Source organism: Nomascus leucogenys, chromosome 24 (genome assembly GCF_006542625.1).
Source record: "Nomascus leucogenys isolate Asia chromosome 24, Asia_NLE_v1, whole genome shotgun sequence".
Lineage (NCBI taxonomy): Eukaryota > Metazoa > Chordata > Mammalia > Primates > Hylobatidae > Nomascus > Nomascus leucogenys.
The window spans coordinates 3,421,358-3,440,601 of NC_044404.1; the positions used below are offsets into that span (position 1 = coordinate 3,421,358).

At 59.3% G+C, this 19,244-nt stretch overlaps 1 protein-coding gene across 2 annotated transcripts; it reads right to left on the reverse strand.

The window, feature by feature from the left end:
- Positions 1-60: 60 nt before the first annotated feature.
- Positions 61-7,885, reverse strand: PEX10 (peroxisomal biogenesis factor 10). Of its 2 annotated transcripts, none has more exons than XM_003279714.4 (6): positions 7,660-7,885; positions 5,587-5,667; positions 3,668-4,074; positions 1,930-2,105; positions 1,694-1,829; positions 61-1,065 (listed from the first exon to the last, which is right to left on the reverse strand). In XM_003279714.4, exons 1-6 carry the CDS (start codon positions 7,769-7,771, stop codon positions 997-999), a joined length of 981 nt encoding a protein of 326 aa, XP_003279762.1. In that variant the 5' UTR covers positions 7,772-7,885; the 3' UTR covers positions 61-996. The 2 variants fall into 2 exon arrangements, with proteins under 2 accessions (XP_003279762.1, XP_030661241.1); XM_030805381.1 differs by lacking the exon at positions 7,660-7,885 and adding an exon at positions 6,323-6,490.
- Positions 7,886-19,244: the final 11,359 nt, after the last annotated feature.

Consider the following 19,244-nt stretch of genomic DNA (forward strand, 5'->3'; position numbering starts at 1 on the left):
ACACTGCGCTTTAGGAAATCTCAAGTTCCATCTTGTGTTATTAACATACCCACATTTTGGTGGAGTTAGTTTATTAAAGATGCCTATGGCGAAGTCTCTGGCACAGGTTAAATGCAGTTTTGAAAACGTGGAACGTCAAATGGAGGCAGGAAATAGGCTGGGGCCGAGCTGAGGGGCTGAACACAGCAGTTAACATGGGTCAGCAGGTCGCCTGCCCAGCAGGCCCCCAGGAGAGGGCTCGGGTGCCCCTGGCAGCCCCGACCCCCAGGACCTGGCTCGTGAGTGTGTTTGGGTCAGGAGGAGACCTCTCTCTGTGTGTCAGGCTGAGATGCAGATTTCTATTTTCTAAAACTGGAAGCAACCTCAACGTGTATTGAAGGTGTGTGCCAAATGCTTCCGACAGAGGTGCTGGCCTTGGCGGGTTTCTCTCTGCCCCTGCGTGGTCATCAAGTCCTGGTGGATGTGCTCTGTCCAGCTACCCTCGGGGACAGCACCACTGTCTCCGATGGGGGCCGTGGGGCTGCTGTTCTGACCACACTGGCTGAAGTAAACCGCCAGCCTCCCGTGCCCCATCCCAACTCAACACGCACTCATTCAGTCCATTGCCTTAACACAAGCCTGATGGAACCATTCTCTCACAATATAAATGAATAAAGTGTCTTCTGGCCTACTTCTGAATTACTTCTCAACTGTATGGTTTCGGGAAGGGAGGGAAACCTAAAGTCCTGTCCAAATAAGTGAAATTCCTGAAGCAGTGGCTGAGTCCTACCAGGTTGGGCTTAGGGAAATGTGGATTCAGGCGCCCCTCCCAGGGCTGAGAAAGCACAGCCAGGGACAGCTTTCTGTTCTCTCCCGGGGTGGCTGGGTTAGTATCTTACGTGACAAAAAACTGTGAGTGTTCTAATTTCTGTGCAAGCGAGGTTAATCTTGAGACTAAATTTTGGCGTTCAGACTCCCGTAGAAGTCATCTGTGTCCAGGCCCACCCGGGTGCCGGCTCAGCGGTAGTGCCGAAGGTAGATGAGCTTCTGGGGAGGGAACTTCTCCCGGCAGAGGGGACACTCCGCCTGCAAAGAGGAGAAGGGGGTCATGGCAGCTGCGGCCACTAGGCCATGCCCATCCCCATCGTCATCTCTTGTCCTGTCCACATTCTCTGCCCATGACACACAACATAAACGTATTTCCTTCAACTAATGACCAGGAAAGCCAGCCTTTTTTCAGAAGGCCGAGTCCCAGTGGGGGCTGGGGCGGGGCTGGGGGCGTGGGGCTTGGCCAGGAGGTTCCCTCCTGCTCCCGCAGCTGACACAGCCCAGGAAGCCTAGCTCCTGGGAAAGCGTGCTGCTCTCAACCTGCCGGCATCTTCGGTGGGTGTGAGTCAGTGTGCTAGGGTTTCCAAGTGTGGTGAGGACCCCGGGAGGAAGGGCGTGCTGGGGTGTGTGGGGCAGGCGTGGGGCCTTTCAGGGCTGGCCGCTACCTCAACCTGCGTTCAGCAAAGCCTCAATACACGTGAATTTGGAACTTTAACCCCCGCAATGAGCCCACATCTGACCTATCTGGGAGCCTTTAAAAAGACGCCCACCTCTGTACCCTCAAACTGGAGGGTGCTCAGAGCCAGAATCCCCACTTCTGCAGCCAGGTGCATTTTGCCGGCGCAGCCACTGACCACCCCAGGACCCCAGCAGGCTCCCACCTCACCTTGCTGCTGCACCACGCGGTGATGCACTCCCAGCAGAACAGGTGGCCGCAGGGCGTGGCTGTTGGGTGCCTGCGCTCCTCCAGGCACAGAGTGCACAGGGGGTTTCTGGAAACGGCTCTCTCCTCCAGGGAGGCCCTGGGGAAGGTGGGGCAGAGCGTCAAGGTGGGTGCACCTTACAGGTCCTTGTGAAGTACCCAGGACACCCCCAGCCCCCATGTGTGGCCCCTGCATGCACCTGCGGTGAGACAGGCCACGGTGCAGCCTCCACTCCTTCCTGGCTCGCTGCCGCTGCCTGAAACCGTACAGCTGCAGCCCCACAGACAGCACCAGGTGCAACAGCGAGACGACCCCCAGCAGCCTGTAGCTAACACGGGCCCTCAGGTCCTCTCCGGGCAGGCTGCGGACACGGAGCTGTAAGACAGACGGCGCCACACCCATCAGGACCCTGAGGGGATCTGGCCTCAGCACCTGCTGGGAGGGTCACACGTTCAGTTGGCACACAGCGCGTTAGAACCAGGCCTCTCACTGGCACGGGGAGTGCCCGGCAGAAACGATCAAGCCAGGGGGCAGGTTCAGGGAGTCTGAGGTGCCTGCTTCGCAGCCTAGCATGACAGAGAGGCCTGAGCTCCAGACCAGCCTTGGCATCGCCAGTGCAGAGGGAGTCTTAGCTATGAGGCTGGCAGAGCAGGTGAGGACGTGGGGATGTCCAGGGACCACCTCTCAGAAAAGGAGGCAGGGAGCGGAAATGTGGGGCTGCAGACACTGCCCACCAGCTACCCTGCTACAGGGACCGAAGCCCCAGTGTAGCAAGGCACATGGCCCCAGGGACACTGCTCCCACCCTCTTGCTGCTGGTGACGCAGGTAGCTTCTGGCCGTGCCACTGAAGGACAGCTGGCTGCCCTCAGCTTCCCGTGTCCCTTTCCACTGGCTGGGAAATGGAGACAGCCAGATGGCCTTGGCCCAGGGCCAGGAACCACATACAGAGGTGGCAGGTCACACCGCCAGCGTGGGCCCTGGGTGTCCAGCCACTTCCTGGCTGTCCTAGGACAGAGGGAGCCTCCCATCTGGTTTGAGCCCCATTTCCATGCCCCCGTCACAGCAGCTCAGCAAATCCCTCACCAACATGGATGGGGCAAGAAACCACGTCAAATACGCGTGAGTGAGGCTGGGTACGCTGAGGACGAAGACCTGACCACTGGCTCTGAGACGAGGCCACGGTGTCCTCCTGTTTAGGGTGTGTGTGGAGGTGGGGTCGCCTGGCAAGTAGGGGCTGAGGGGCCCAGTGCAGCTCTAGGGACAAAAGGAAGGGGGTTCCTCAGAGTGCTGTTCTGGAAGGAGCTCATGCAGCAGTGGCTCTGGTGGGCCAGGGACTAACGCTGTGGCAGGTGGACATGGTGGTGGGACCATGGGGGAGGCTTCATTGCTGAATCTGGAAGCAGGGGCGTCAGCTGGGTGTCAGGATGGGCAGAGGTGCCAATGGCTGTGGAGGGGAGAAGGTGGGAACGGCCAACTGATGGGGCAGACTGCTGGGCCAGGCAGGGGCGAGGGGTGAGGGGCTGGGGCCGGGGCTGCAGTCCATGCTCCCACACTGTCTGGGAGAAGCTGCTTGTTCCCCACAGCAGTGACATGGGCAGTCACGGGCCCAGGTTCAGGGATCTGTGGTGAGGTGTGACCCGGGGCCCCCCTGGTCAGTAAAGAGCTGAGGGCAGGGCCTGGTGGCCACGAGGGGCTGCAGCAGGAGTTCATTCTACACTGAGGGTCTGGACTTCCTTGGATCTTTCAGTCAAGTGTAATTAAACAAAATATGCTTTTTTTCCAAGCAGAGGATTTGGGTTCCTGCCTTGACACAGATGCTGGATGTAGAACCCTGTTGGCTGAGTGGCCTGGAAGGCCAGCTCTGTGCATGCACCCAAGTCCAGTGGGGGTGACAAGGATGGCCGAAGCGGCTGTGCCCTCAGCACCTGCTACTTACGTACGTGATCCCCGTGAGCCTCTTGGCCAGGTGGTAGAAGACACCGTGGATGTAAAACCAGGCAACATGTAGCCGCTGGAGGCAGGCGAGGCCCTGCCTGAGGACGAAGACCGCCCGCAGCAGCGCCTTCCTCTGCTGCTCAGTCAGGGTGGCCGTGTGGTGACGCATCCAGCGCCGCGCCCCTGAGCAGCCACGCCCACCTGGCACCAGGCTCCCCTGCAGGGGTCGCCCACTGTCGGGGTCAGCCTGCAGCTCCTGCTCCAGGGGGAGCAGGGCCTTGTCCAGCAGGTAGGGCAGGACGGCATGCAGCGTCACCAGCACACCACGGCGCAGCGAGGAGGGCACATGTGTCCGTGATGGGTCCACCTGGATGATGCTGACGTACTCCTCCCCCAGGGTCTGGTAGCCTGCGAGGAAGAGGATGGGTGTGTGGACCCTGAGACTGCTGCTGCGGGGACAGGCTCCCAGCGCCCCTGCCAGCCAACCATCTGCTGGCTCCTGTCAACAGCCCCATCTTGTCGCCCTTGAGCCCACTGCCACCCCACGCTGGCTGAGGCCAACATGACCTTCTGTCGCTAAGCCCACTGTGACCTCAGGCAGCACATGACAGGCCTGGCCAATGGCTGCCCTCGGCTCCTGGGGCCTTGGCTGGCCGGCGTCCCTCCCTCTCCCGGCTTCTCCCCAAGAGTCTCTGCTCCTTCCCCTTTCTCCCTAGCTGTCCCCGCCACCTCCCCTAGCCCAAGCACCCGGATCCAGTCCCATGGCTCTCCACCAACCACACAGCTGGCACCACCCGATTTATGCCCACCCTGGACCTGACTCGTGAGTGCCAGCCATGCAGGTCCGCCACCTACCTGACATTGCCATGTATCCTCAGATGTGCACCCCAATTCCACCCCTGCCAAGACAGCTTCCAGCACCCCCACCCGGAAAAGCCTGCTCCCTGTTCCCATCTCTGTGGATGGCAACGCCAGGAATCTCGTTCCTGAGGTCAAGCCCAAGGGGCACCCTGCATGCACCTTCCCTGTGTGTTCCACCCCTTCACTGCCACCCCTGCTCTGTACCACCACCATCCCGTGGGGGACTGTCACAGCCTCTGTAGTCTCCCTGAGCCCAACTTTGTCCCCTGAGGTCTGGTCTTAGGTAGTGGTCGGCCTCTCCCCTGCCCATGTCCCTGCAATGCCCCAAGCCTCGCACAGGGAAAGCTATGGGCTTACAAAACTCACGAGCCCCCCGGGGTCATCCTCCCAAACTGCCAAGGACGTGTTCTTCTCAGGGCCTTTCCCGGCTCCTTGCTCTGTCGGTCTGGGAAATGCTCTTCCCCAAGACGCGGTCTTTATCTCTGAGAGCCCCTCACTTCCCAAGATGCCCTGTGACGCAGCCACATCTGTCTCCCACCCACCGAGCACACTCTCCATGGCGGCAGGATGCCCAGGGCAAGCCCCTCATAGGGAAGCAGGCTGGTGCTCGGTGGTCCTTGCTACATGCTGAGCTGGGGTTGGGAGACTGAAAGCCTCTGTCAACAACTCCCTCTACAGGGTGGTGACCAGCCTGGGCCACAGACCCGCCACTGCTCCACCAGGGCACTGTCACATGGGCACTGCACCCTATGGCATGGCTCAGCACTGTGACTCACTGGTGCCACCAGGGCTGGTCACTGAGAAATGGCTCTCAATAGCACCCGGGGTAAAGTCTTAGACAAAGGTCCCCAGGGACACACAAAGGCTGGAAAAATGGGCTCCCTACTGGGAGCAGATGCCTCGCCTCCCTCGAAGCAGCACCTCCTGCACTTCCCTGAGGCAGCCTCACCAGGGCCAGCTCCAGGAGCTTCTCACACTGCCTGGCAGTCCCCTGGCCACCGTCCCCGGACTTGGTGTGTGTGGCTGCCCTCAGTCCTGAGGTCCCATGGGAGCTTCTACCTGCAAGTGTGGTGAGGCCAAAGTAGGCCACATCTGAGAGCAGCTCAACCTCCTTCCTCCACTCCAGCCACTTCCTCGCACCTGAGATGAGAAACGATATTAGTCCGAGGGAGCTGGTGGGCATCCCCTGAGGATAAGGGACCACAGTCCTCCCCCAGTTGTCTAGGCCCAGAGCCAGTCCCACCCCTTCCATGAAGCCAACACTCACTACTCGGCCTCCCTCTCTGCTTCTGTCTCCAAAGCACCCCCTTGTCTCCACCTTGACCTTAGTGTGAGCTGCACACAGTCTGCTAAGAACCTCCCACCTGTGCTCATCTCTTGCTCCGGGATTCCCCTGAGCAACTGTTCTAGGGCCTACGAGGGCCACATGGAAAGATGGTCTGGGGTAGTAAGAATACAGGCCAGAGGCCAACTATCTAGCATCAAACAGCAGCTCTCCAACTTGCTGCCTGTGAGGTCTTTCTAGAATCTCAATTTCCTCATCTATCAGAAGAGTAGTAAGTCCTACCTGTAGGGATGTTTGAAGATTCAATATTTGTAAAACACCGGGAACAGTGTCTGGCACAGGGTAAGTGCCAAGTGTATTGTAAAATAAATAAGTACACACACAAAAAATTCTTATCATGTCACTCTCCTGTTCAGAATCCACCAATGGCTGACCACCTGACACCCATGGCCGCCCACCTGACACCCATGGCCCTCCTGGCAGGGAGCCTGGCTGTCCTCCGATATTTACCCATGCTCTTCCTGTCCCATGGCACTGTTCCTGCGGCTACAACACCCCCACCACTGGGCTGTAGGGCTGTAGGGCTGTAGTGCCACTGCTCCACGAAACGTTCTGCTGGGAGTTGATGCCTTTAACAACTGCCTGGCCCCACCCCCAAAGACTTCATGGCGCTGCCTTTTTTTTTTTTTTTTTTTTTTTTTTTTGAGACGGAGTCTCACTCTGTTGCCCAGACTGGAGTGCAGTGGCGCGATCTCGGCTTATGCAACCTCTGCCTCTCGGGTTCAGGTGATTCTCAGCCTCCCAAGTAGCTGGGATTACACGCACGCGCCACCACGCCCAGATAATTTTTGTATTTTTAGCAGAGATGGGGTTTCACCATGTTGCGTAGACTGGTCTCGAACTCCTGACCTCAAGTGATCCGCCCGCCTCGGCCTCCCACAGTGCTGGGATTACAGGTGTAAGCCACCACACCCGGCATCTTTTTTTTTTTTTTTTTTTTTCGTTTTTTAATCGGTGATGGGGTCTGGCCCCATCGCCCAGGCTGGAGTGCAGTGGCACAATCATGGCTCACTGCAGCCTCATCCCTCCGGCTCAGGCAATTCTCTTGTCTCAGCCTCCTGAAGAGCTGGGATTACAGATGCCGCCACCACGTCCGGCTAATTTTCAGATTTTTTGTAGAGACGGGGTCTTGCCATGTTGCCCAGGCTGGTCTCAAACTCCTGGGCTCAAGCGATCCTCCCGCCTCCTCCTCCCAAACTGCTGGGATGACAGGTGCTGCTTCATTGAGTACACTGGCTTCTGTATTCAGCTCACGGCCTGGTGAGGCAGGCAGGGTCTGGCTGAGCCTACCCTAGGGTCAGCAGGGCGAGGGGCCTGGGCTGCTGCTCAGGCCTAGGAAAGGCCCGGGTCAGTGTGAACGGGACCGAGGTATGAGGTGTTCGCGCCGCGGGCGCTCTGACCCCTTGGCTCACAGAGGAGGATCAGAGGGAGGCCTGAAGCACTTGCCAAGGCCTCACACCTGGAGGGGACAGAGTCTTCCCCAGCCGCTGGCCACAGCTGGACCTGCCCTGAGCTGGGGACAGGAAGGGCTTGGGCGGGAACTGGAGGCCCACGCAGGTCCCCCGCGGTGTCTGCGGCCTGTGCCTCTGGGGCCACCTGGCCAGGAAGGGCAGGAGGTGCCCCGCACATCCCTGAATGGCTGCAGGGCAGGCGAAGGAGACTGCCGGGTCCCAGGTTGTGCGACGGGCCCACGCGACCGTGACCACACACTGCAGACACCCCGCCTCCATGAGGGGCAACACCCCCTGGGCCGCTCGCGAGGACGTCCGGCCGCGCCCGGCCCTCACCCGCTAGGCTGTGCAGGGCGCCGCCCGCCGCGCTCCGCAGCCCACCGCGGTAGTACTCGTCCTTCTGCGCCGCGCGGATCACCTCCGGGGGGCCGGCGGCGGCCAGGGCCATGGCCGCGGGTTCGGGTGGTCCCGAGAAGCCACGCTGGCCACGCCCACGCCCACGCGGGCGAGAACTGATGACGGCACGACGTGGCTCTGCGTGCGGCGCAGACCTTTGCGTCAAGGTGCTGGGGCGGGGCAGGACGGGGGCTGGAGGCGGGGCCGGGGCCAGAGCCCGGGCGGAAGCGGGGCTGGAGTCCGAACCAGCGCAGCGCGGGGCGGGGCAGCGGGAAGGTAGTCGGAGGCGCAGGGCGGAGCGGAGCGGGGCGGGGCGGGGCGGAGCGGAGCGGGGCGGGGCGGGGCGGGGCGGGGCGGGGCCCGAGAGCCGATGTGGGGGCGGAGCACGCGCGAGGGGCGCTGGCGAGGCGGCAGACCCCTCCAGGGTCCTGCGCTGCCCCGGGACCCCGCTCTGCTCCCTGCACGTCCACGGGCCACCCTCCCACTGGGGACAGCGCTGCGGAGTGGAGACGCTGCGGGCCCATTTACGGCTGGGGAGACGGAGGCCTGCGCTTGGGTCTCCGGGAGGCCGAGCTCCCAGCGCCTGCCGCGGCGGTTCCGCCCTCGCGCCCTCTGAGCTGCGCGGGCTCTCAGCGCGGGTTGGCCAGTTCCGGGGCGCCGGTCGGTTTGGGGGCCAGAGGGGCACGAGGCGAGACCCGGGAGCTTCCAGGCCCCGAGCAGCCGCCTTCTCCAATAATCCCGCGCGAAAAGCACACGGCTGGCTTGGTGTGGACGCCCCCCGGTGCCCACGGGAGGCAGGGCCTGGCGGGTGGGGGGCAGCCGGGAGGCCGCCGCGTGGTTCCAGGACGGGCGGAAGGTGGCCCTCCACCCTCCACCCTGCCTGGCCTGAGCCCCGCAGGTGCTCTGGGGAACCACATCGCAGGCGCTCCTACCCGTCTGCTCCCAGGGGAGGAGCGGAGGGCGGCCTGAAGCACTTGCCAAGGCCGCACACCTGGAGGGGACAGTCTTCCCCAGCCGCTGGCCACAGCTGGACCTGCCCTGAGCTGGGGACGGGAAGGGCTGGGGCGGGAACTGAAGGCCCACGCAGGTCGCCCGCGGTGTCTGCGGCCTGTGTCTCTGGGGCCACCTGGCCAGGGAGGGCAGGAGATGCCCCGCACGTCCCTGAATGGCTGCAGGGCAGGTGAAGGAGAAGGCCCTGTTTTTTGGCCCCAAGGGCGGCACTTGGCCCTGGAGAGTCCTGCAGGATTGCAGGAGGAAGGCAGGGCACGACAAGGGGGCGTCTGCGCGCTGCTGACCTCAGTGGGGAGGGCCTGTGGTTCCTTGCTTCACCTCTGCTTCCATCTACAGGAGCTCAGCTGTGGGATCATCCCCAGACTGGCACAGCCCAGTCACAATGCCAGAGCCCCACCCTGCAGGAATGGTCCCTCTTACAGGGAAGGGGCATGGCCTGGGTGGCCCCGCAGGCCCTCTGGCTACTGAACCTCCCAGCCCCCCGGCGCCCCTTTGGAGTTCTGACCCTGCGGGTGCACTCGTGTCTCCTGGACACAGAGGCTGCCCTCTGATTGGGTTGGGCACCTTGGGCTGAACCCCTCATCCATGGACCAGGCAGCCCGGCATCGCCCACGTGGAGTCGCTGAGGTGATCGTGTGTTCTGGTCAATGTTTAGATAACAGTTTGAGATGCCGCTCTGGCCCCTGGGTTCAGCTCTGGCCCCTGGGTTCATGGCTCCACGTCTGATTCTGAGGAGGAGGCTTTGGCTCTTTCTTTGGATTCACGCTCCGTTCTAGGATGGCCCCCTGCCTGCTCTGGGAGGCATCCCCCACCGCCCTCCTGGCTCAGGACTGCTTTCCCCACTCTTCTCATCTGCACCCTGGGCGACAAATCCCAGCATCACAGTGGGAGGGGCCTGGGCAGGACCCGAAACAAAGTGTCCCAGTGTCTGCTGTTCCTGGGCAGGTGGGGCTTGGGGGTCCCCCACGGTTCAAGCCTTGGCTCTAGGCCTTGGCTGGGCCGTGTGATGGCACCCGCGACCCTCAGTTTCCTCATTCACTGGGGCTTCGAAGGACTCTGGTGCCCTGAGGGTCCTTCTTGAGGACGACTTGAATATGGCGGTCCTATCCTGTGATGGCCGGCAGGTGGCAGCGTCAGCCCGTCTGCTTTCTACTGGGCTCCCCAGTAGAGTTATAGGGGATTAGGCGGTGAGTTTTGCCCCAAAAGCAATCGAATCTAGATCAGAACCACTGGCGAAGTGGAGCGACCATCTGCCCAAAACAGTGGAGGGAAGGAAGCGCCTGGAGGGGGTCTCAGGGAGGTGGGGTGGGAGTCAGGTCTCCATGTCCTTCCTGGCTGACCAGGCAACCTGGGAGCTCTGGCTGGTCCCAGGGTTCTGGGGTGGGGCATGGGGGGCCCTGCCACGGGAGGGGGCGTTTGCCGCTTGGCACCCTTGCCTCCCTGTGGCAGCCTCCTCTTGAGCCCTTGGGACTTTTCACAAACCCTGTCCCTCTCTTCTTTGGGGATCGAGGTCAGGAAGGCAGAGGCTGTGGATTTTTCCTTTTTTTTTTTTTTTTTTTTGAGACAGAGTCTCGCTCTGTCGCCCAGGCTGGAGTGCAGTGGTGGGATCTCGGCTCACTGCAAGCTCTGCCTCTGGGGTTCGCGCCATTCTGCTGCCTCAGCTTCCCGAGTAGCTGGGACTACAGGCGCCCGCCACCACGCCTGTCTAAGCTTTTGTATTTTTAGTAGAGACGGGGTTTCACCGTGGTAGCCAGGATCGTCTCGACCTCCTGACCTCATGGTCCGCCAGCCTCAGCCTGCCAAAGTGCTGGGATTACAGGTGTAAGCCACTGTGCCCGGCCAAGACTGTGGATTTTAGAAAGAGCGACCACAGGCATTGGGCAGAAGTGGCCAACAGGGCCCAGCCCCGGTCTTGGGTCTCTTGACAGCCATGTGCCGGGCCCTAGCAAGGGATCACCACAGCCTTTAAACTGAGCATTATTCTTGTTGGTAGCGCCTTACATCCTTCTGGAGGAGCCTGTTCTTGAATCAATAAGCCCCGATATGCCTCACCATCTCGCCACTCAGCCTATGTACCGCCCGGCTTCAAAACCAGGCTGTTGGGGATGCTGCACAGCAGTGCTTCCTGGCTGGCCTCTGACCACAGCCCACTGCGCCCTCCGCCGGCTCTGCCATTTACAGGGGGCTCTCACACCCATTCCATCTGAACTCCCCTGGGCTTCCGTCTTCTGGTCTGTGGAATGGGACTGGGTAATAATCAGCTGGTATTTATCAAGAGCCTGCTTTGCTCCTGCCCAGTGCACACATCGTCTGGGGTCTGGTCACAGTGCAGGTCTGGGTGGATGGGCCTGGGCTGAGGTCCAGTTCTGCGTTTCCAACAAGCTCCCAGACCAAGCCTGTGTCAGAGCAGGGCTCTCAGCCTCGCCCATCACACTCGCCCACTTCCGCCCAGCAGCAGCAGGTGTGTTGTCCCATCGACATCCTTCCTGTGGAGGGCCTGTGCTGCTCCGCTAAACCCAGTTCCAGTGCTCTGGGGAGCTCGGGGTGCAGCCCCACTGTTCGTATCCCCATCCCGCCCCCCAACACCCAGTGCGATGGGCAGCCCCGCAGGTGATCTGATGCACTAGCAGGTGCTGCCCCCTGTGCCCTCTCTGGTGGGGTGTGAGCACCACCAGAACAGGGGACTGCTGTGCCTGGGTTGTTGCCTGGCACCCAGCGGCTGCTCAGGACCCTGAGGAGGGCAGGGTGGGCCCAGGAGCTGGACACAGCAGGTCGGGGTTCCTGGGTGGGCAGGTGCCTGGAGCGCAGAGCAGGAGTGGGTGCTGGTGCTGCTTGAGGGGAGTGGCTCCTGCCCAGGGTGGCAGTTCTGGCTTCAAGGGTGTGGCCGTGTCCCCTCCCTTCTCTTTAGCTATACATGGGTTTGGGGATTGAGGAAGGGCCACCCACAAGCTGGCCCCGAGTACAGGGACAGGACCGTAGGGTGCGGCCCTTGGGAAGCCCCTCGCAGCACCAGCCACAAACCAGGAGAACGGGTTCGTCCGCCTGGCTGGAGGCCCTGGGAGCCGCGCTCCGCCCGTCTGTGGCAGACCCAGGCCCTGGAGGTACCTGCAGAGTGTGAGCTGGGGAGGGTGGGTGGCGGGCGGCACTGGGCCCAGGGAGGGGAAGTGAGCCCTGGGTGGGCACAGTCAGGCAGAGGCCCCAGAGCCAAGATGGGGAGGGCGGGGCCCAGCAGCCAGAGGCAGGAAGTGCTGGTGGATGAAGGCCTCCTGGAGCCTCCGTGGGAAACAGTGCCCGGGCCAGGGTTTAGCAGGTGAGGTTAGGACAGGGGTGCAGAGTGCAGAGGGTTGGTGTGGGCATGGGCTGGCCTGGGAAGTGATGTTGGGTGATTTTGGGGCTCGGGCAGGTGGTCCTGGGCTCTGCCTGTGTCCCTGTGCTGGCCGGGGACCAGTAGGAATGAATTCCTGGCAGAACTGTGGGTCTGACAGCAGAGCCAGCCTGGGGGGCCCTGGGGTTCTGGGGCTCTGGGCTGCTCTTAGGACCTTGAGGGAGCTAGGACAGGAAATGAGAAATGGGGAGGGGTCTGTGGAGAGAGGGGCATGGGCCTGTGGCGGAGCTGAGAAGCTGATGGCCAGACAGGCCATGCCTGGTCCAAGGCAGGCACAAGGTGAATCCCAGGTCAGTTTGCCCACACCTGTGTCTCAGTCTCTACCTGTCACTGGGCTTGGGGAGGGGTGCTTGGCACCATGACCTTGCTGATAGGAAATGAGGGGTCCTGGTGTGCAGCTGTCATCTGGGCTGCACTGGCTGATAACTGGGGGCTGGAAACCAAGGGCCCCCCAAAAAGGAGATCTGGGAGGACTTCCTGAAGGAAGAGACTTTGCACTGGTAAGAGTGAGGGAGGGCTCCGTCCATGTGAGAGGCATGGCCTTTTCCGACAAGTGGAGGCTGGGGTTGTTGGGTTGGGGGGCGCTAAGGGTGGGCCCTGCCCAGCTTCCCAGCCTCCTCTGTGAGGCCGGAGGGAGGGGGCCTGGTGAGTGTGGAATGACACAGGGTGGAGTGCCCAGGAGAGTGATCCCAGGACCTGTGGGCACTAGGCAAGACCAGAGAGGACCCACGAGGGAGGCCCAAGCTGGAGTGGCATCCACTCTGGATGTGGGCATCTGGATGGGCTATGGAGGGTCCGGCCCTGTTCTGTGAGCACTGCATAGCCTGGGCTGTGCTGAGTGTGGCCAGCCGGTGAGGGGCTGTGTGCTGGCTGGAGGGCACCTGGGAGCCACCTCCTGAGGCACTGCTGTGCCACCTTCCCCATACAGCCTCCCCTAAGGCAGAGTTGGGGCCAGGAGCCGGGCAGCCCTGGGAGGAGGGGACGGGCAGGGGCTGCAGCCTCTGCGCTGAGGTGTGACCTTGAGCAGCTCCTGGTCTTCCCTGGCCTTGGCTTCCTCACCTGTCAAGTGGGGGAATAGAGGCCCCTGCCTCCTGGGTTATGAGAGGACTCAGGATGGCACATGTGTGGGGTGCCCTCCGGGGCCTGCCCCGGGCCCCCAGCTCAGGGCTTTGCAGGCGTTTAGACTCTGGTGAGAAGAGGCTGAGCCCAGGGCATCCCTGTGTCCTGCCCCCAAATGCGAACACGCAGGCGCTCAGGAACCTGCAGGAGCTGTGGAGCCAGCTCAGTGAAGACATGTGACCGGTGCGAGGCAGATACCCATCACGGCAGGTGCCCCCAAGAATTCCAGGCAGAGCCCATGTTGCTCTGTCTTCAGCCCCATAGCTAGTTGGTTTCTGAATTTTGTTTTTCGGAAACTGCACAGAACTGATTCACACCGATGAGCAGCTGCCGACAGTAACAGCGTCCAGCATTCCTCTGGGCGCCTTCAGTTAGACCGAGAGAGCCAAGAGTGGGGATATTTTAGTTATCAAAGCTGGCTCCCAGGTCTGGATGCCAGGGTCAGGCGTGGGGGCTCCTGCAGCGAGCTCTGGGGGTCTCAGTGGAGGGGGCAGGGCTCTGGTCGTTCTACTCCACCACGTGCTAGAAGGAGGGGCCCCAGGGCCATGGCTGGCACTGGGCCTCCCCCACTGCCTCCCTCGGATGGCTGGATGGTGCGGGTCATCCATTCCTGTTCTCCTCTGTCCCGCCACCTTCAGGAGGTCTCCGGCACCTGGGACGAAGTCTCAGGTTCTGGGTCTGAACCTGGCATTTGATGCCCGATGGACAGTCAGGGCTCCCCACAAGGCTGCTCCTCAGGGCTCAGGATCTTCAGTCAGGCAAAGGCTCCCCAAGTTCTAGAGGGGTGCTGTCTTGGACTCCTGAGGCTGCCCGCCTGCCTCCGCAGGTCCTGTCTGTGCGAGTGGGAGTGAGTCGTGTGCTCCGCAGACATCTGACCTGTGCGCTTACGACGGCCTCTCCTTTGCATACGGCCTCGACTTGGCTGTCCCCCTCTCCCTGGCTGCCGACCTCCCAGTGCCCAGTTATACCCAGGTCTCTGCCTACCTCAGCCCACACTGGGTGGGGAAGTGCTGGCGCAAAACCTGGCTTATTGGGGTTGCAGCCAAATAGCCCTTGATTCTTCCCACCACTCCCCTACCCAAGAGAGGACCTGCTCACCTTCCCACCCTCGGGGTCTGTGCCCGACACCTCTCTCTGCGGTTGGCACGGCTCATCCTCTGGCTGGGGCATGTGACGCCTGGCCAAGGATGTGGCGTCTGAGGCTTCCCCATCTGTCTGCCCAGCTCCTTGCCCTTCCCTGCGTGGGGCCCGTCCCAGGAGAGCCTGCCCTGGGACCTGCCTGCCTGCGGTCATCTGTCCCCTCCCAGGCTGCGGGCCTGGTCTGCACGGTTGAGCTTCAATCCACAGCGGAGGCCTTGGGCTGTGCTGCCGTCTGTCTATCTGTCCGTAAATCCATCTATCCCCTGCCAGCCCCTTCCCTCTGCACCCCCGGCTCAGCCATGCCAGTCCTGGTTGGTCCTGGAGGTCCTATTTGCTGGTCCTTGAGTTTCCCACTGATTGTGAAGAGACAATAATTGTCCAGAGGGGATTGAAGGCGCCTGTGCGGAGCTGGTCCACACTCTGAGGCCCCAGCCTCAGCTGTTGGACAGGGCGGGGTTTCCACTTGTTGACAGAGGAGCCTCCCGTGGCAGTGGGGTGTAGGGTCTCCCCTGGGGATGTGAGGCCGGTGAGGGAGGAAGGGGAGCAGGCAGGGGCCCGGGGCTCTCCAGACCTACCACCCACCCACCTCGCTGGCTCTCCTTGCCCGGAGCTCAATGCAGGGATCCCCGTGCCTGACCCTGGCATCCACAGACCCGGGGGCCAGCTTCGAGGAGGCGCTGCTGGCTCTGGTGGAGGTGGTAACGTGGGGCTCTGGAGACTTGGGGGCCGCTCATCCTTCTTCCTGTGGGCTCCACCGTATTCATCCTTGGGGGATTAATCTGAAGCTGTCCGTAGAAGCTGGACTGGAACCCTCAAGCCAGCCCTGGGCTGGGGCCAGCCAGGCCCTTCCTGCCTCGGAACCGCTGCACCTGCTGCCCCCAGACGGCTCTTGCCAACTCAAAGCTCAAGCATAGCAGGCCAAGTCCCCCCACCCCTCACCCAACCCCTTTGTGCCCTCCCCCTACTACTCCCTCCTGTGCTGCCTCCCCAGTAGCCTGGGTGCAGCTATGGGGGTGGGGGCAGGCACAGCAACTGTAACCTGCCTCCCCACTCGCTACCATCTCTGGTCATTGGTCAGGAGCTCATCAGCGCTGAGTTAAGGACTCAGACAGGCCCCCGCCCCAGCCCCTACCTCACATCCCTCTCAGCTGACCCCACCTCCTCCCCAAGACTTGGATGCCAAAGGAGCCAGTGTCTGGGGGGCATCCAGGCAGCGCCCACCTCTTGTCCTTCCTCCCGCTGCTCGATTTCCCTTTCAGCCCCCTGCCCCGTGATTTCAGGACAAAGCTCCCCAGGTGCAGGTCTGAAAGCTTCCACCTCCTTCGAGAGGTGGGCGCGGGGGCATGTGGGGCCCAGTGATGCTGGCAAGGGGAGAGGGTGGGGTCCAGGCAGGGGCGGGGTTGCAGATCCACAGTGGGATGTGGGGCTGAACGGTTATGTCCCGGTAGGTAGGGGCTGCAGGAAGAGCCCCGAGGGCCGGGGAGTCCCGGAGCTGGACCACAGAAAGGGCCTCAAGTCCGCCTGCCAGGCCCAGCTTCTCAGGACCCTAGGGCTGGGGCACACTCTTTGCACCCCGCTTTACAGATGAGGAAACCGAGTCAGAGAGGGAGAGTTTAAGGGCAGGCTTCAAGCTGACCTCTGACCCAGAGACCCCCCATTTTGAAAAATCTCTTCTTCAGGCCTCAGGCCTGGAGGGGTGTGGGAGCTGCTCCTCTCTCGATTGGAGGGTGGAGTGATTGATCGATCGATTCATTGCCTTTACCCCCATCAGTATCTCTTCCCCCTTGGGACTCCTTCTGAGGAGCGTTGAGTGTGTAGCTCTTGTTTTTTTGTATTTTCCAGAATGCTGTGTTGTTCTGGTGCGAGTATTTTAATCACTGTTAGTGGGGTGCAAACGTTTTGGCCTCAGGACCCCTTCACACTTTTTTTTTTTTTTTTGAGACAGAGTCTCACCCAGGCTGGAGTGCAGTGGTGCAATCTCGGCTCACTGCAATCTCTGCTTCTTGGGTTCAATCAATTCTCCTGCCTCAGCTTCCTGAGTAGCTGAGATTACAGGCGTGCGCCACCACGCCTGGCTAATTTTTGTATTTTTAGTAGAGACAGAATTTCACCACGTTGGCCAGGCTGGTCTCGAACTCCTGACATCAGATGATCCACCCTCCTTGGCCTCCCAAAGTGCTGGGATTATGGACGTGAGCCACTGCATCTGGCCCCAACACTCTTAGCAGCTGTTGAGAAGCCCAAGGAGCTTTGGTTTTGGGGTGCTGTCTGTAGGGTGTGCTGGAGCAGGCTTGCACATGCTCACTAGAGCCTACGGTAGCATTTCCAGTAATCTCATCAGCTGGTTGTTGGACACAACTATTATTCAAATCAAACTAATTAAGTTATGTAAAACACAGAAATACTATAAAAAGCAAAGGAAAGAAATACTCAAAATGTATTGCTTCCTAATTATTTCTAGCTTACTGTGATCCACGCTGTTATCTGGGTGCAGTTTGTGTGTCTGTCTAGTGGAAATGCCGTGTGATACTGTCCATCTCTTCCCCACTCTGTGCTCTGTGGGCTCGAGTGGGAATGTTTACACCACATGTTTACACTATCTTCATGAAAAACTATGAAAATATTCATGAAGTCTTATTGAGAATAACAACAGGCCAGGTGGAGTGGTTCACGCCTGTAATCCCAGCAATTTGGGAGGTCAAGGCAGGAGGATCACCTGAGGCCAGGAGTTCGAGACCAGCCTGGCCAACATGGTGAAACCCTGCCTCTACTACAAATACAAAAATTAGCTGGGCGTGGTGGCGCATGCATGTAATCTCAGCTACACAGGAGGCTGAGGCAGGAGAATTGCTTGAACCTGGGAAGCAGAAGCTGCAGTGAGCCGAGATCATGCCACTACACTCCAGCCTAGGCGACAGAGCAAGACTTTATCTCAAAAAAAGATGAAAAGAAAAGGCCAGGCACAGTGGCTCACGCCTGTAATCCCAGCACTTTGGGAGGCTGAGGGAGGAGGATCACCTGAGGCCAGGAGTTTGAGACCATCCTGGCCAACATGGAAACCATGTCTCTACTAAAAATACAAAAATTAGCCGGGCATGGTGGCAGGTGCCTGTAATCGTAGCTACTCAGGAGGCTGAGGCAGGAGAATCGCTTGAACCCAGGAGGTGGAGGTTGCAGTGAGCCGAGATCACACCAGTGCACTCCAGCCTGGAGGACAGTGCAAGACTCCATCTCAAAAGAAAAAAAAAACAACCCATAAGCTAATGACATGTTAATAGAAATAACATGTTAACATTTTATGAAAAATACTTTTCAAAACAAAAAAATCCAGTGAGAAGAGGGACGTGGCTTTGCAGTTTTGCAGTCTCTTGAATGTTTGTCTGCATCTGCGCTGCATCTGTCGCAGTGTGTTTTGGTTGAAATCGGTGAAGAGATCTGGCCTCACGGGGCTGAGCCGCCTTTTCAGGTAATCATGGACACTCTTCTCTGATGGTATACCCGGACTGGATGAATGGTATAGTTTCTAGGTTGTTGCGATAACAGAATCTGAAACCGTGCCAATGGACTTTTTGTATTGTTACATTATTATCTGCTGGTCTGTTTTTACTTTGTTTTTTGTTTTTGTTATGTTTTGAGAAAGGGTCTTGCTCTGTTGCCCAGGCTGGAGTGCAGTGGCACCATCGTAGCTCACTGTGGCCTCAAACTCCTGGCCTCAAGTGATCCTCCCACCTTAGCCTCCTAAAGTGTTGGGATTACAGGCATAAGCCACTGTACCTGGCCCTGTTTTTCACTTTGAGTGGAAATTTACCTATGCATAATTTTGGAAGACCATGTTTTGGTATTAACAATTTGAAAAATATTGGTTTACTGAGTTATGCAGATTTTTCAAATCTTGACACATTTTATTAAATATTATCCCAAAATCACATTACTATCACCCCGATCTCATGATAAAAGCCTTTAAATATTTGGAAGCTGATAGACTCACAGTGATGAATACAAGTTTTCCAAAATGCTGATTTTTACCTAAGCCTGAATTTTATTATTGGCAACAGATCCTGCAATTTGCTGTTTTGTGTTGTTTTGGAGAAGTTTTTATTTAGTTTTTTTGTTTGTTTGTTTGTTGTTTGTTTTAGAGACAAGGTCTTGCTCTGTCCCTCAGGCTGGAATGCAGTGGCACCATCACAGTTCACCGTAACCTTGGAACTCCTGGGCTAAAGCGATCCTCCTGCCTCAGCTTCCTGAGTAGCTGGGACCACAGGCACATTCCCCCACACCCAGCCATTTTTTTTAAAGAGATGGGATCTTGCTATGTGGTCCCGGCTGTTCTTGTTACAAGGCCACCAGGTTGGTGTGCCCTCTGCACAGTAATCAACCAATACACGGAGACAGCAGGGTTTGCAGCAGAGAAAGTTTAATGATTGCAGGTGCCAAGCAAGGAGATGGGAGGAGACCCTCAAATCCACCTCCCCTGGAGTTCTTAAGGAGATCATGGAGGGTGAGGGGCTGGAGAAGCTGGGGTCACTGATTGGTCGGGGTAAGGGGGATGAAATCAGGAGGTGAAAAATGCATTTGCTGTTGAGTCAGCTCCTGTGAGGTCCTTCCCACCAGCTGGCATCAGTAATTTTACTGTTATGCAGGACCTGAAAGAGTATCTCTGATGGAAATCAACAATGTTTAAGTTGTTCTCTCTATGGTAATTAGGGGAACTATGATCTTGGGACAGGGTCTGTGTGATTCTGGGGCAGTAGGCAGCGACAGTTATGAGGAGAGGTCAGAGAGCCAGCCCACCTTGTCGTGATGCTGCCTGCACCGCCAGCTTAGTTAATTTTCCCTTCTCCCCCTCCCTTCTCCTCTGAATAATTTTATA

Bases quoted from the DNA above. Each gene is read 5' to 3' on its own strand.
- PEX10 (XM_003279714.4), bottom strand. From the start codon at position 7,771: ATGGCCCTGGCCGCCGCCGGCCCCCCGGAGGTGATCCGCGCGGCGCAG. The intron at 5,668-7,659 runs GTGAGGGCCGGG...TTCTCATCTCAG, and splicing joins CGCCCTGCACAGCCTAGCGG to GTGCGAGGAAGTGGCTGGAG. The intron at 4,075-5,586 runs GTAGAAGCTCCC...TCTTCCTCGCAG, and splicing joins TGGCCTCACCACACTTGCAG to GCTACCAGACCCTGGGGGAG.